We start from the raw sequence: 16788 nt of genomic DNA, 5'->3' as shown, positions 1-16788 counted from the left end.
AAATTATTTTTTCAGTGTATGGAAATTTTGAAGTGATATTTTGCCGCAGACACCTGTGGATTTTCTTTACGAACTAATTTTTAACGCTGTTAAGGTCATCCAAACAGATTTCCATCGAAGGGAACGGTTGGGTGCGCCTGATTGTTTTTACACTAGCTAATCATTCTGTTTAAAAATCTGTAAGCACACAAATTGTAATGAAGTTAGTAAGTAAATAACCTTTATTTAAACACGATAAGTTTTTTAAGCTTTGCAGCTTGTGGGGTCGTGTGTAAATAAATAAATAAAGAATAAATTGCAAAACAAGACTTAAAAATTTACAATGTAAGGTCTAATCTAGTTTAAATAAAAATTTATAGCTAATAATGTACCTAATTATTGACATTATCTAACTAAAAACTCGTGATTTGCTTGTGATTTTGCATTATATCCAGACATACAGGGTGGGGAGTCATTATAGTACATTTTATAAATTGGTTTTAGAATGGAGTGCTAACGTACACTTCCATAACTGAAGATGACATTTGAACGTGTCGCTGAAACATTTTATAAACTGGGAAATGTCACAATGTCGACAATGAAATAATTTAAGAATAATTTTGTTACAAAATAAATCTTACTGCTACTTTGATCAGTAACAGACTATTTTTCTATTTAATGTACTGGCATATTTACTATTTTAAAGTTTGATTCGTATTTTCCTGTTTTTAAAATCCGAGTATTTGATTGAGTCAGATTCAGAGAAGTGTAATGAATTTTTGAAGTTATGGTAAATGAGCCAACCTATGGGCTGTAAAACTGCAACATTTTGGCGGGAGACCTTCCTTTTTGAGACTGCTTGTGGAAGGGAGGGTGGAGGAGTACCCCAATTAGTGGAAAATATTTGAAACTCGGCCCAAAGGGCTCAGTACCTTTGAAACCGAAACGGTAGCGAAATTTGAAATTTGAATATTGTCAGGGGTCGCAAAAATAGAATGTGAACCGGAAGAGTAGCAGTTAAATCCAAACATAGAGAAAGGGTTGCAGAAAATGGGAAGAAATTCTGACAGAAACTACAACGGAAAGGTTTAGTATGCATAGTAATACAACGTAGCACTGGGCAATGCAGGGAATCTTTTTCTCTACCTTTGAGGTATTGAGGTGCCAGTGCCATAAAGTTCAACGTCAGGGGACAATGGTTTAGTTTAGATTTTTCGCGTACGTATTGCTTATTATGCTCAATCGCGCATTCCCCGGGCGCTGCATACTTTAGTCACACGTTGGCTTGTACTTTAGGGCTTTGCGCCTCAATCAACTTGTCACAATTTTCTCCTTTTCAACGTTCAAGTTTAAATTGATTTTTCAAGACCGTTTCGTGCTACAATACGCTCAATTCGTTCTTGCCTTGTTCTGGAAACATTGGTAAGTTCCAAGTTTGCCAGTTGTCATTTCGTTCCTTTTTCCTGCTGATCACTTTTGTTATTTCTTGCTTCAATTGAACCACCACCTTCATCAACTCATCACATCATCACCTTACCGTTCTTGGCCTTCGCCAAGACTTCAACCTCAACAAGTTTGATGCGTTCGAATTCCAGTGCAGGACGAAAATAAAGTTACACCGGTTTATGTAGTATTCAGCCGTCTGAGTTTTACATCCACCCCTCCCCCCTGTGATACTTTATTTAGTACCCTTCCCCCGCCGTTTCCAGGATAGTCTGAAATGTTTTCAGATCAGTCTTCTTTGCTAATTACTTCATTCCGAGGGACTTCCATTCATGTAAATATATTCATTTTTATCCACTGCATAAAAATTCAGTCCACCATTAATTTGAAAAGTGGAAATTAATCTCCCCCTGCCCCCCCCCCCCCCCCACCCTCCCGCATGATAATGATATGATGGCCAGGGCTACAATAAAATAAAATAAACTGACGGTTCATAAGTTAAAGATTAAAAATGTCCGTATTATCGTGTCCTTATTATCAGGGTGTCTCTCAGAAAAAAACGTCACGGACACGTTTTTTCTCGATACATAGATTAAAGCATACAATTTTAAAGCGACCGAGAACTATGTTTACAAAAAAACCTTATATGCTCATTCGATCCATGCAAATACCCTTCTCAAGTGGTTTTCTTTCTTCTCATTTCTTGCTCGTTGTCGCAGCCGTGTGGCGGCCCAATTTTGTGACCAGGGTACATATCTAAATAGTTTTGCGCTAAAATTAATGTTTTCTCAGTGCATCAAACGCAACTGACAACGCTATCATTTAAAATAGTCTGTGACGCTGCACTGACGTTTTCAGACCGGGACATAAATATAGTACAATTTATACGAAGCGCAGATGACAGCGAGGTTAACTTTGTATGAGAGCACGCCAGTTGGCTGCGGAAAAGCATCATCAATCTTTATTTAAGAACACGAAATCTTATCATAAAAATGCTCTTCATAGGAGTCGTGTGAAAAATTTCAAAATAATAAATCAACTATATTAACAGGATCACGTGCGCTTAGTGAATGTCGAGGGTGCGTTTTTTTGGGAGAATCCGAAAACGGAATCTGGTATGTAGAAGCGCCCTGGTTTTACGTCAATTTGTATGAGGTATTTTCCAGTTTTCTCGTTGATAAGTTGATAAGTCGACCTTGTTAACTATTATTATGACTATTTTAATGTTAGATATCATCCCACAATAAGTCTGAGCAAGTTTGGTTTCAATTATCGATAGTTATGAGCAATGTAAGTCTCAGCCTCGTTTCCACGCTGAGCCGTAGGTGGCCTATTTTAAAACTTTAAAAATTTACTAGCTTTTTTCCTTTTATTATTTTTTATTTTTTGTTATTATTGTTACTTAATTTATTTCATATTTTATACTGTCAATCACTTTAGTTTTACGTAGTTCCGCTATTGAGCAAATATTTGTTTTATAAGCCTATGTCGCAATGCAAATTCTCATTACATCTGAAGAAGGCTGTTTGGCCAGCCCAAATATAGTGACCTTTAAAACGTAATTATACGTTGTATCGGTCTCTGCTTCTTTTATTATTTTAAAACCACCGGAGCAGCTGCCGGTGCAAGTCGCAAAATTGCCGACAACATTTTCTGTGTTCCTAAGGGTCCCCTTGAAACTTCTAGATAGGTGGCTTGTTATCTTCAAGAAAATCCCACGGGACTTTAAATCACGACATATGCTCCTTGACTTAAGAAGATAAAGAAGCTGTAAAGTTTGATTTGCACTACTTTTGCCTGCGGCATCGAAATGGTATGCAAATTTGTTGCAAAAGTTTCGTAGGCTATTAGTAATTGACCGGAATAAATATATTATTTTAGAGCCGAATAGGAAAGAAATCTTTGATCGAAAAATGTTGAATGGCTGTCTTCAATCAGTCCGATAAATTTTAGGGCCCTATATGTAAAGTTTAGAATCATTCACGGGCTCCAGATCTCAAGTGTTTGTGAATCGGTTGTGATCTCATCATTCGTGACGTGAATTGCGAGCCGCAAGTATGGAAAAGAGATTGAACCAGAGCTTGAAAGTTGGAACAAATAAAGTTCTTTTCTTCGTCTCTTGAGATATGAGATTTAATTTAGAAAAATTATCAGAAACACTTTTATTTTAATGAAAATCGGCATTAGTTTCGAGGCCATTTTGAGTAGCGTAAACAAACCTGCATGCTTTAGAAAGCAGGCAGCGTGTTTCGAATGTTTATTGTATTAATTTTCTTGTGGGATGGTTGGTCTAGATTTGTGTAAAGTTTCAAGTCCATTGGGTTATTTCACACCGTGAACGGGGCTTCTTCCTTTGACCTAAATTTTCGCGGTTTTCATCGGCCCGTGACCGCAACTAGGCCGCATTTCAGACTCTTGCAATTTTCTCAAAAAATAAAACACCTTGGAACTTTAAAATATGATTTTTGAAAATAGTTAATCAAAGGATATTTTCAGACAAAATATCAGAAATTCGACCAAGTGGTCGCTGAAATGCAGTTCTCGATACTTACAGGCAGCCGCCCTGAAGTAATTCATCGACAGGTAAGTTGATTTTATCCTTTTCATTATGCCGTCAACATTTGTTCTCCTTTATTTCAGCCTTTTGCCCAAAATCTCATACTGATGAGCTGTAATTCTGAAATCAGTTCAGTTCCAGTTATTTTTGTTTAGAGGACAATTTGCTGTTGAAAAATAAAAGTAGCACAAGGCCTCTGTCTCGGGATATAGTTGATATAGTTTCCATGGAAACCGTTAATGTTCTTAAAACCCTGGGAAAACAAACCGTCGAAGCCTGGCTAATGTTTTGTGTTAACAACTTCATTTTTCAGCCGCCAGCTTTCAGGTTTTAGTCAACACAAAAATACTCTATTCTTTAAACTTGAATAGACAATAGCAGTTCAGATAGTAAGAATCGCATATTCTGAGGAAATATCCAATCACGCTCCCACAAAATTTCCTTCGAAAACGAACCTTGAGAAGTTTTGTTAAAGAAGAGGCTAATCCAAAAGAGCACTCTTTTGCTTTCACCAATCAGTGTAAGGTACTTATTAAGATAAGACGTCGACGAAAAACTTAGCTTCTTCTCGTGAGCTTTTGATTCTTGCGAAATCGCTGTCGAAAGAAAAAAAATTGCGACCATGATCGCAACACAGACAAATGAGTGGTCATGGTACACTGAATATTCGTCTTCTGTAGACAACAGATATTCTTCGATATGCGTAATTTCGTGTGTCGCACGGAAAGCCTCGCACTGAATTAGCCTGAGACTCAACATGGCCCCGCGTGACCAATATCTGTTGCAGAGTCTACTAACCAAGCTTAAGTTTGTTGCTTTTTACTTTCCCCTTATCAGTAACTGCATGCTTTTAATATTTGTAAGAATGATGTTTTAAATTTACTAATTTGCACAGTACACCATCAGCTGGCAGCACACATTATGCGCCGATCAACTCGAAACTTCAATATCCCCCCCCCCGGGCAAACCCCGGGCATTTGAACTTTGAAGATTGGATCGTTCAAATTCCCGCTCCCTCGGGCCAAAATGGTATTCAAATGCCCTACCTTATCGTCGGATTTGTCTGTCAAATGCCCCTCCTAAAGAAGAATCGTTGTTGGCTGCTGTTATGAGTTTCTACAAAAAACACAACTTTAACATTGAAACAAATGACTGGAAATTGAATTTATTAAGTCGGACAATGTCAATCAGCAAGTGTAAGCTGTTCTAACTCCGAAACACGGCAAAGGTTGTATTAGCTAGCCGGCTACGTAGACTGTTCGAGTGGCAGGGTATTCTGCAGTTTAAGCCAAAGCGGCGGTTTTTCATTCGACAGTGTTTATTTCTTTCACTATTCACTGCGGGACAAAGCCGCAGCTTGACTCATTGCATAAAAAATCTACATCGTTTATATACAATCTATAAAAATAATTAATATTCAAGCACTCTCACTTTTGAAGACCTTCCTTGGTAAGCTTTCTTTGTAATGCTGTATCTCTTCCTTTAAACTCTTCCATCTCGTCCAAACACGTTTATAGCTGTTAGAGACTTCGGCGCCCCCCCCCCACCCCCCCAAAAAAAACGATTTGAAACCTGACACTTCAGGTTCAATTTTCCCCACCCCACCCAGGCAAGGTCAAATTCCCCACCCCCGGGAAGGCCTTACCCGTCCAATTCCCCACTCCCGGGCACAGAAAATAGTCAAATGCCCGGGGTTTGCCCGGGGGGGGGGGGGGATGTTGAAGTTTCGATTTGATCGGCGCATTAGTTTTCTCCCGCGTCATTGCTAATAATACTGCGCTGTTAATTGATTGTGTGAAACATTGAATACAACTGTTTTTCTATTTTTTAATAAAATTTAGATTACAGTTTGTAATATTATTTGCATTTCACTAGAATTGCTGCTTTCCTTTGAAGGAGGATACATTTTTATTACGTTGTTTTAGTTCACTCTTTTTTCTACAGAGGAAGTCTTATGACCGATTTAGACGGTACAACTTTTGCTTACGACTGTCGCATGCGATTTCTAGAGCTCGCGCTGCTCGCGCCATGCACATAATCGCACACAACTCTCGTCATTCAACATTGCTTATACCTACGATTGTCGTAGGATTTTAAAACATGCTTTAAAATCCTATGACAAATTTTGGGACATACACGACAGTCGTAAGCGAGTTGTAGGTTTGATTTACACGAAACAATCCGTGTCGTAGGCCTGTCGAAAGCTTGTCAGTCGTACCGTGTAAATCGCCCTTTAAAGAGCAAATTAAAATAAGAGCCTAAATTATATGTTGACGTCTTTCAACAGCCAATAAGAAAAGATCCATGGTAATTATTTGAATTCGTGGATGCAAAGTTGTTGTTCTGATGAGTTTTAACTCTTTTGTTACTGACCAATCAGCCGATCTTGGTCTCGTCACGGGAGTAAGCAAGACTACATACAGCGAATTATTATTTGAGATCAAGTTGTTCTCTATTCAAGTATGGCAGGCTATTTCTTCGTCATTATTGATTTCCTTCTCTTGTGTTATCTTGGGGGAGCTTGGCTGCAGTACAATACAGAAGCCCATCAAGGTAAGGAAATAGCTTTTGACTGAAGTTGATAACCAAAAAAGTGTCATAAGATCTACAGGGTCCTAAAACCTTCTTGATCTTTACTGATTATGAAAGGTAATTTGTTCTTTTAGCATCTTTATCGATTTATATATGTAACAAAAACTCTTACCGGGTCCAAAAAGCTATAGGGGCTTGAAAACTACAGGGTCTCTGCACACAGACTGATTGAACCTAAATACGCAAGAAGACAGAAAGAGGTTCCAGGGTGAATTGAATATATAAATAGAACGCGAAATTCGAGCTTTCTTTTGTGATCAAGTCTGAATACGAATTTAAACACCGAAAATTCCAAACACTTATCTCATAGTACGTTTCTTATGACAAATCGTCTTAATTCTCAGTCACGCTTTTTTCATCTTATCGGCTCACTAACAAGGGAAAATTAAATCTTTTAGCTTTTCCTGCGAGTTCAGCAGTGTAAAAAAAAGCGTTTACTGCGTTAAAACAGAGATAAAATACCAGAAGGGTTTATCATTTTACCTTCGAAAGAACGATAAAATTTTCGAGTTTCTGGATTAAAGAAAAAAAAACAGAAAAACAAATTTTGTGTTCAACTTACCAAAAATTAAATTAGGCTTAGACAGGTGCATTATTGCCAGAAACGACGAAATTTGCCAACTAGCGCAAACAAAACAATTAATAATTTATTGTTAAAGTGAAGTATTTAAATAAGCGGAAACCATTCACTCTAGTACTCTAACTCTTTTTGGCCTGTATATCTACTATTTTATGGTGAACCAAAGAACAAGTGCTGAGGTGAATCCATGGATTTCCAACCGGGCGTTAGCCGCGGCTAGCAAAAATATGAGAAACTACACGAGGTAAAAACAAATTACACTTCAGTGCGAGTCAAACACCTGGCCTCGCGATTACTAGTTCGGATCCCCTACTACTGAGCAACGGGGGACCGCGTGGGAGCCAAGGCCTTTAGGCTCATGGGACAGACATCCTGCATACGGCTAGGATTTTAAGTGTTATGTTTTTCCGTTGTGGGAGAGCATGTTTTGAATCAAATTTCCTCGAACGTTTACAACACCATACGATTCAATGTGTCCCTTTTCGCCTTTATGGCCTTCGAATCGTCAATCGCTGTTTTTTTTAATAATCGCACAAAAAGCGTTTTCCGAAAACTGTTATAAAATTCATGCCAACTTGTACAACAAATATCGTCTGCTTACAAAGAGTTCTTTTTCAGATAATTTTTATGCTAATATTCCAGCTGAATTATACCTATCCTCCCCCTTCTCTATCGGCAGTATAATAGGTACCGGTACCTGTTTCGTATACTTGCACGAATAACGTTTACCCAAAACGTTATTTTTCATTAACAGCCGTTTGCAACATTCATATACTTTATTAATGTATGTAAAATATGTTTCCGAAAGTGACATCTCCTAATACCACATTTTATCAGTTTCTTTAAAATTTTCTTTCGCTTTAGGTCTTCGCCACGAGCAAAATACTCCGGGATTCAAATTTGAATGATAAAGTTCAAGAGCCTTTACTGGGCAAAACAAACTTTGGGGCCGTTCATACACACGTCTTTCAAGAATCGTTACGGTCATCTTTCCGCCTGTGTTTTTGTCTAGCTCGTCTATTGCCACTTTTTTTTCTGTCGTATCAGTCTGTTAAGCGAACGTCTGCTTTGCGAAAAGTTGAAGATTCCTCGTCCGAGCCAGAATAAGAGTGACACACATGCATAAGGCGCGAACTGTTTCCAAAACGTAACCAAAATGTCTTAAGCCCGCCGCACACTAGCCGATTTTTTGTCGGCCTACGAAAAATCTTTACTTGTCGGTTAGTATGCGGTGAATTTAGACAAGTCTGCGACAAGATCAGGGCTTGTTGGGCGTTATCTGCAAACCGTCTTGTCGGGCCTTGACGGCTAGTGCCAAGTAGACCAAGACAATTTGTCGGAGCACGCGCGCGCCTCAACCAATTAGGAAATGTCATGAGAGTCACGTGCACAAGCGTCTTTCCCAACATGGCGGATATCGAAGCTGAGATCAGCGCGGGGACACCTGTAAAAGAGGACAATAACGCGAGTATTCTTTAGACAAACGGAAGTACCACTGGCACCCAGTCAGATCTTCGTTCCCAAGCTTTTCAATTAAGTTGTTATACAGCTGTTTCGACAAAGCTTGTCCTAAAAAAGCGTAAAAGCGTACGCGACAATGCCGAAAGGTAGTCTGGAAAATTCCCCATAAATTTCAATAAAAGCTCAGAATCCATAATGCCTCGACCGTACAACAAAGACTTGAAATGGCGGGCAATATGGATTCCGTACAGCAAAGACTTGAGATGGCGGGCAATATGAATTCTGAGCTTTTATTTCGGCGTTGTCGCGTACGCTTTTACGCTTTTTTTGGACAACCTTTGTCGAAACAGCTGTATACACCCTGTTCATTTCGTCTGGTTATCCAGTTTTTAACTAATGTTGTTCTTGTGCTGCTCTTGCGACGCCTCGTTATCCTCCGTAGAAAAGTCAAGGTAAATAAAGCAAGTTTCAATTTTCGCCACGTCAGTGCAATAGGCACCATCTTGATTTTGGATGACTCAACCCCAAGCCTTAAAGCGGTTAGTACAGTCGCGACAAAAAATCGGCTGGTGTGCGGCAAGCTGAAGGCCCGACAAAATTTAGCCCGATTTGACCCCGACAACAAATCTGCAGTGCTACGACAAAAAATCGGCTAGTGTGCGGCAGCCTTTAATCTTAGAGGAAAACATATTCATCGCCAATTATTTGCACTTTGCTGATGGTACCTGCACCCTCAAACAAGCGTGCAAAGAAAGCACACGCGAGTGGTTTTGCTAAAAACCAAATGAAAGGACGATCACCAGAAGCTTTCAAATTTGGGCGCATGACCCAGACTTCAGGTTCAGGCAACAGCGCGGCCATAATTGAAGCTTTTGATACGTAGCCTGCACAGGCAGTGTGCTTCAAGGTTTTGCTGCAATCAGCGCCGCGATGTCTTCGCTAAATAACGCACAGTGCAAAAAGTTTCACCACGCGGGATTATAAAGACTTCCTAGCTAGACTGAGAATAATATGCATTCAGCTTTTCAAACCTGTGGCGCATATTATTTCGTGAAAACTCACTTTGCACAGTGGATTCCGATCAGTCAAACTCCGAAAGTACTAAAAAAATTGAAATGTTCTGGTGATTCTTATTATGAAAATTTCAACAAACGTACTGAAAGCGATGATGACACTATTGGTGGTGGATATTTCAATCACAGTTGCTTACTAAACATCTTCCTTTCAGCGTCCTCCGAGGAAAAGAAAGTCCTTGATGCGATCAAAAAACAAATCCACGAGGGTAAAAAACAACAAGAATACGTTAAGAATCTAGTGGACAGAATAGCCGCAGAGATTGAACGGACCAATTGCACAGGTAAGAAGAAAACTGAATGCCCGACGGGAAATCACGAATGTACATTACTAACGGCTTAATTGTAGTATATCGTCATCGGAGGACCTTTAATATTCCCAGATGCTACCGCAAGTACCGCGCAAAATTGACGTGAGCAAGATTCGCTGAATAACGACAAGAAAATGGCGAAAATCCTCCTCAAAGAAATTTTTATCGAAAGTTCGCCGATAATATACTGTTTTTTTTTTTGTTTTAGACTATTTGTTACTTTATCTTTATCTCTAAAAAATGCGTGGTTATCCCCAACATTTGGATTCCAATAGCCCTTGCTAAGATCTACTTTCCCCGCATAGTCCCAAACCAGACGAAAAGACTTTCTTATTACTACGAAGACTTGGTTTGTTGAAACGAAATTTGAGACATGTCTCTTAAAATGCGGATTACTTTCTACTGTAGCTTGGTAGTACGTTCTCTGTTTGATTACGCCTATACTATCTGGGGCGGGGTAATGCTGTCTTAAGCGGTGAGCTATAATTAATGCAGAACAAGGCGGTCAAAATCATACTTAGCCTACCAAGTTTTTCGTCTTTCAAATAAACACAACATGCACTTGGTTGGCCAACACTAATAACCTGCTTCACTAGTGTTTCAAAATGATAATGGTCTAATATACATTGATTTTGATACAAAGATAATTAGTGACATTCATCCCTACAATACTAGCAACAAATTCAATTTTTATATAATTTACCGAGAGTCAATAGTAATTCTGTCAAGTACTGCATATCATATCAAGGTCTTGCCAATTGAAACAACCTACATAAATCACAACGGGACATTAAACCACTCTCACTTTTTAAGCAGGCTCCCAAACATTGTTGTTTTTCATATTTTTTTTATAGTCAACTCGTACATTTTTTATCCTGTAACTTTTTAGCCTGTCAAATAAAATTATTATTGTTAATGTTGATTTTATTATTAGCGGTGCTTCACTGAACTGAACAAACGCCATGGTAAAGTCGGTTGCCTGGTTAAATAGCATTGTAAAGTTCTTTGATAAATATAGGGCTAAGCTTAGCGGTAGAATCAACAAGAGGAACTGATGGTGATTATACCTATGCATTATACAGTTACCAACCTTTGAGTTCTTTCGCAGCGTTAATTCCTGACCATGCTTGCGGACCATGCTTGAAGATCTTAATATTTGAGGAAATATTGATTGCATGGTGATACATTTGTTCGTTTTGCTGTCTAATAACGGCTGTCCTTTTACATTGGTTATTTCACAAAGTCACAATAGACAGGCATATTTAATACATAATATTAAACTGGAAGCTTGTACATAGGGGTTTCTTCCGGCAAATTCACTTTCCAAAGCTGTGCGCACAAGAAACGAAAGAAACATAGCAACTCGTGTTTCCAAGCGGCGTTTTCATTAAATCCATTTGGTTTTAATTTGTCTTCAAGCCTTCTCCGTCAATTTTTATGCGCAAGATGCTGGTTTGTTAACATATAACGAAGACGGCATTGAAAGTGCGCTAGGCATTGCCACCGCGAATGCTTAATCGTAAGCAACCACAAATAAGACAAGCCTACACCTGATTGTGTTATTTATGTATTTCTTTTAACGTTCTCTCATTTTTAATTTCGCTATAGATCCACCAGAGATTACTGACATCTCTAGTAATCAGACAAAAAATGAGGGAGATGTTTTGACACTCACCTGTACGGCGTATGGTGATCATACACCAAACATCACCTGGACGCGAGTTTCTGATAACAGTGTTGTCGCTTTTCCTTTGACCATCAGTGGTAAACAGGATGAAGGAGTCTACAAATGTACTGCTGATAATGATGTTGGGAATGCTGCTGCTAGAACTGTGAATATCTTTGTACAAAGTGAGTTAGTAGGTTTATGCTGCCAGTGGAACTGTCATTGTTTTTGTACATGTTGGTACCTTTGGTGCACTTTGGAGGAACTTTTGTTATTAAGTAGCTCTTTTATATACCTTTATTTGAAATTGGTGGCAATGCTTTTACAACGAAGTCAAAAAAATTGTTTTATCCAATCGATACCACCGTGGGAAGTATATCTACATTTTTGCATTCTTAAAAGTCATGTTTTCACAGGGGAATAAAAAAAAAACAAGAAATAAGAAACCTTCGGAGCATGGAAAGAAACATTCTCAACTAATTGCTAATTGTTTGATAATTACTCATATCAGTTTTACGCAAGTATGAAGGCCTATAAGCAAGTCTAAATATTACTCGTAATAAGTTTCTTTTTCCCTGTCAAATACCGCTTTTTGTTTGTAGCTTTCGTAGTTTATTTGCAATTTAGTTTTCGCCATTCGCCTTTTTCTCTATTTTCGTTTTATAGATATATAGAAGTTCCGCTATTTGGTATTTTCACTTTTTACTGTTTCATGATGCTCAAACCGCATAGATGCATGGTAGCAGAGCGAGATTAAAGACATTGAATTCGGTGTAGAGACGCATGACGACTCATTCGAACACGTGGTAACGTTCGAGCATGGGAAGGCAAAAGCCAAAGCCAATTTCCTCCAGCTAGACGCAAGTTGTTTGCACTAATTGATGATGATCATCCTCCAAAACGTGGGGAAGTGCGAGGCAAATTTCAAGGACCTGACCCGCAAGGGAGTCGGTGATGAATGTTACGAAAAAATTATAGCAGTTAGAAAACAAATTTACAAAGGCGCAGAACAGAGCACGGGAATATTTGGACGAAACAAAAGTGGAGTTTTCGAACTCAGGCGAGATGGACAAAACGAAAGCGGAGTCTTCGAGCTCAGACGTGATAACGTCCAACGAAGAACAAGGTAAACGATCAAAATTTGGATTCTCCAAACTTTGATACTACAGTAATTGGTCCAAAACGTCACACGTGGACGCGAAAACTTGGCAACGCTACATAACGCCTCATTCAATCGGAAATCCAGTGGCTATTGGGCAATGTTTGTTGAGACAACTAGACCATGTTGATGTTCCAGTGTTTTCGGTAAACTTTAAGACCTAGGAAAACTGGAAGGTAGTGTTTACGGCCTCCATGGGTATGGCGCCTCCGACACCAGACTATAAACTAAGTCAGCCACGAAAGTATTTGTCCGGAGAAGGTCTGAAATCTATCGATGGTCTGGGAATTACTTGCGAAGGAGAGACTTAATCGTAGGTTTGGTGGCAAGCGACGTAAAATCGCAGTTAAGCTATTACAAATGGAAAATATTAGACCCATTTGACTGGAGAAATCTAAGGACATTGAGAACTTTGCGTATCTTTTGGAAGTCGAAGTTATCAACTTTAAGGAAGCAGGCAGATCAGCATAACTTGGAGATGGGTCGATGATGTACTTGAACCTTTAGAAAAAGATAACAGAACCCAAGCTCGGAGGATACCAAGGATGGGTCTTCGAGAATTTCAACGTCGAATCAGTAGAAACTCTGCGAGAGTGTTGGATGATACAAGAATCACAGTTCCCGAGACGTGCGCACGAAACTATCAAAGGTCTGAGAAAGGGAGAGGGACGTCCTGACGTTCTTAGCAGAAAGTATTTCCGCCAAGCGCATGGAACGACCGTGCCCGTTTGTAGAAATATAATCATGGGATTTCACAACTGCGAAATGTTCAGAGAGATGGATATCCCTTGTCGCTGGGATGTAAAAAAAGTGGCTGAAGTTGTGATCTTTATGATTAAGTGTATGCCACCCGAGAATTTCAGTGTCGACGGAGTAGAATCTATGCTGTGAAAGGTTGTCGAGGAAACCACCACAGATTGTTACACTTGGCTTGAGCTCAAAACATTTGTTCAAACTCGCAGCGTTTGACCGTTAGATCAAGCCCAGAGAGAGCAAGCAAAGCGCACACCAACGGTACTGGTACGGCTTTCGCAGCACGTTCAGACGATACGACCGAGCCATCCGCTGCCTTGACCACACAGGTCGGCACGGAGGGGAAGCACCAAACATTGACGGACAGGTCCCCCACCACCGTGACTTTGAAAACATCAGAAGCACCTCATTTTGTCGCTTTTAGGACTGTTTCAGTAATCCTGAAAATTAGAAACCACCGACTGGAGGTGAACGCTCTCTCGCACGACGCAAGTACAAGAACCTATCTAAATCCAGATGGTGAAGCTAAATAAAGCCTACAAGGACATTGCCAAAGAGTAACACTAAATACACTCAGTGGAAGGGTTGAAACCTTCGAAACAACGAATGTTGAACTGGAAGAAGAAATTTTGTATGGGCAAATTAGAAGGAATGATAGATGCGCTAACAACCGACAGAGTTACTGGTAGCCTGAGCATAATCGATTGGAGAAAAGAGACAGGAAAGTGGAAACATCTCCAAGGTATTCAGTTTCCAAAACAAAGTTCACCTAGTCCAATTGTTGACATCCTCATTGGCCTCGATACTCTCCACTTGCATTACAAATATGAAGAGGTTTGACAGGGGAACCAATCGCGCGACGAACGCTTTTTGGCTGGACTTACATCGGAACTTCAGACAGCAATTCAGGACATCGCGTTCAAACTAATTTCATTCACGCTTACTTTGTCCGAGAGGCGTCAAAGTTGGAGGAAATTGAAACAACTATTCATCAAGTTTTGGGTGATGGAGGTGGTCAACACGGAAGAACCCCATCATGAGTTTTGATTGCAGAGTTGGGCTGGAAAAGTAGAAAAGTGAATGAAGCTGGTAGACTGACGTCATCAAGTTCCTGTTTCGTTTAAAGAAATTCTCACCCATGTTGTCAGACAATTTCGAACTGGCGTTCAGATACTCTAATGTACTGAAAATAGGCTCTTCAAGTCAAAGCCTACTGAGTGACTGTATTTAACAATACACTTCCAAGGATTACATCCGCAACTATCTACAAAAGATTGACCCTTAGCAAAGTGTTTCCTCTCTCACTTTTCCATAATGAAACCAGATAGGGCAGCCACGAAGACATGAATTGTTTTTAAGGCTCCTGCGAGGTATCAAGGTCTTTATTTGGACGATGTTATCTGTCAGGGCCCGACGTTACATCTCGAGCTCTTTAATGCTCTGTTCATTTCAGTGTCATTACAACCGCGAAAACAGGAGTCGCGCCGGTTGGCGCTATAAATGTCTCTCGTTTGGAATTGATGGGTTCCGTTCGCGGCCTAACGTTGACCGAGGAGACTTCCAAACACTGTCGGCCAGACGGTAAACACGTACTTTGGTGGTCACCTACCCCAAGTAGAAGATTTATGCCATTCGTCTCCAACAGAGTTGCCAAAATTCAAGGGTCAACGAAGTTCTGAACAGTGGAGGTATATTCCAACGGACGACAATCCTGCGATTTTGGAACTAAGGATATGACAGCAACCGAGCTGGCTAACTCTAAGACCTAGTGGAAACGCCGAAATGCTGAAGAGATGCGGAGTGTAAGTGGCCAGAAAATCGGATTAAACAGCCATCTTCTGCACCAAGAGAGATTCGAACACAATGGCGTTTCAGCAAAGCAGAATTGCAAGGTAGTCAAGAAAGTAAACTGATTGCAGGCAACATAGAAAGATCATTAGACTGGCGTTTAACCCCCCTTCGATTTTCAAGTTATCCCCGACTCGCAAAGATACATGTGTAGGTTTCTTGCTTTCTACATATTTGCTGTCTACGCTAAGCACAACGAAAGGTCGAAGAAATTAGTCTATAAAATTGAAGCTGCTGAAGCTGTAATTATCGAAAAAGTCAAGCGTGGAAAAAGTAATGCGCGAAGTGCCCAACGCGCAAGGCCAAACCTGCTGGACAAATGATGGCACGTCTAACAAGGATCAGGGTGAAGGAAACTAAAAGCATTCTGTCGAGTTCCTGTAGATTTTGTTTGCCCATTCTTCATTGTTCAGGAAAGAGGGAAATCCAGAAAGAAAGGCTACCTATGCGTATTCTTGACCTGCTTATTTTCAAGAGCAGTCCATTTAGAAGTCGCGTTTGGAATCGATACTTACTTGTTTCTCAACACATTTTGTGGAATGATATATCGGATGGGCCTTCCCCAAGACTTTTCTCCGACAACGAGGGTACGTTGTTGGAGCAAACATAGGGTTGCGCGAACTGGTCATGCTGATGAAACTTGACAAGGGCGAAATTCAAAAGTCTGCTGCCAACAAATCAAACAATATGTCATCTATCACTGTAGTGACAGTATTGTGCAGGAAGTCTCAGAAGCCTTTCTAGGCTTATCAAGGAGACCCCTCTTACTAACTGTTAATAACTCAGGCGATATATGAAATTATGATAATCTATGTTAAAATATAAATTCCTATAACAGGTCAAGGAATGAGCTACAACTTAATTATACTAATAGCGTCCAACAGATCAAGAGAGAAAATACTAATAAGTAAAGAGTAGAAAATGCAAGAATCTTATATTAATATTTGCTCAGTAAATAGTTCCAGGCATGAATTCACAACAACTGACTTAACTGCATAAACCATTTACATCTTCATTCATTGTAGATTATCGTCCAATCAACACACGCCTGTCGAGTGAATTGAGCCATGTTGTTGTGAATGCAACATTCAGCATCACGTGCAGTGCACAGGCCAACTCACCTGCAAAGTATCGATTCTACAAAGAGCACGAGAGTTTATTTAACACTTCAACTGGCAGTGATGCTGAGACGTATACAACCTCAGTTGGTGAAAGAGGACCTCTGGTGAACTACAGTTGTACACCATTCAATGAATATGGCGATGGACCCAAGGAAATAATAACAATAACAGTGAGCGGTAATTAAACTGCTTGGTGGGCTCCCAAACGATTGTTAGTTGTTTTAGGTATGGTTCGTTGAATTATT

The 16788-nt window shown here is 39.8% G+C and overlaps 1 protein-coding gene across 1 annotated transcript; it reads left to right on the top strand.

The window, feature by feature from the left end:
* Positions 1–6429: 6429 nt before the first annotated feature.
* LOC146451183 (neuronal growth regulator 1-like) lies at positions 6430–16728 on the top strand. The gene is made up of 4 exons (XM_085099496.1): positions 6430–6532; positions 9841–9969; positions 11605–11847; positions 16448–16728. The coding sequence occupies exons 1-4, from the start codon at positions 6442–6444 to the stop codon at positions 16726–16728; spliced, it is 744 nt and encodes a 247-aa protein (XP_084955622.1). The 5' UTR covers positions 6430–6441.
* The last annotated feature ends 60 nt before the right edge of the window (positions 16729–16788 follow it).

The sequence above is a fragment of the Pavona decussata genome, unplaced genomic scaffold, assembly GCF_977016875.1.
Source record: "Pavona decussata unplaced genomic scaffold, jaPavDecu1.1 SCAFFOLD_395, whole genome shotgun sequence".
Taxonomy (NCBI): domain Eukaryota; kingdom Metazoa; phylum Cnidaria; class Anthozoa; order Scleractinia; family Agariciidae; genus Pavona; species Pavona decussata.
The sequence above is the reverse complement of the archived record's forward strand: the minus strand, read 5'-3'. Positions and strand labels throughout refer to the sequence as shown.

Coding starts and splice junctions, on each gene's coding strand:
- LOC146451183 (XM_085099496.1), top strand. CDS start 6,442: ATGGCAGGCTATTTCTTCGTCATTATTGATTTCCTTCTCTTGTGTTAT. Junction 9,970..11,604: donor TGAACGGACCAATTGCACAG/GTAAGAAGAAAA, acceptor ATTTCGCTATAG/ATCCACCAGAGATTACTGAC. Junction 11,848..16,447: donor TGTGAATATCTTTGTACAAA/GTGAGTTAGTAG, acceptor CATTCATTGTAG/ATTATCGTCCAATCAACACA.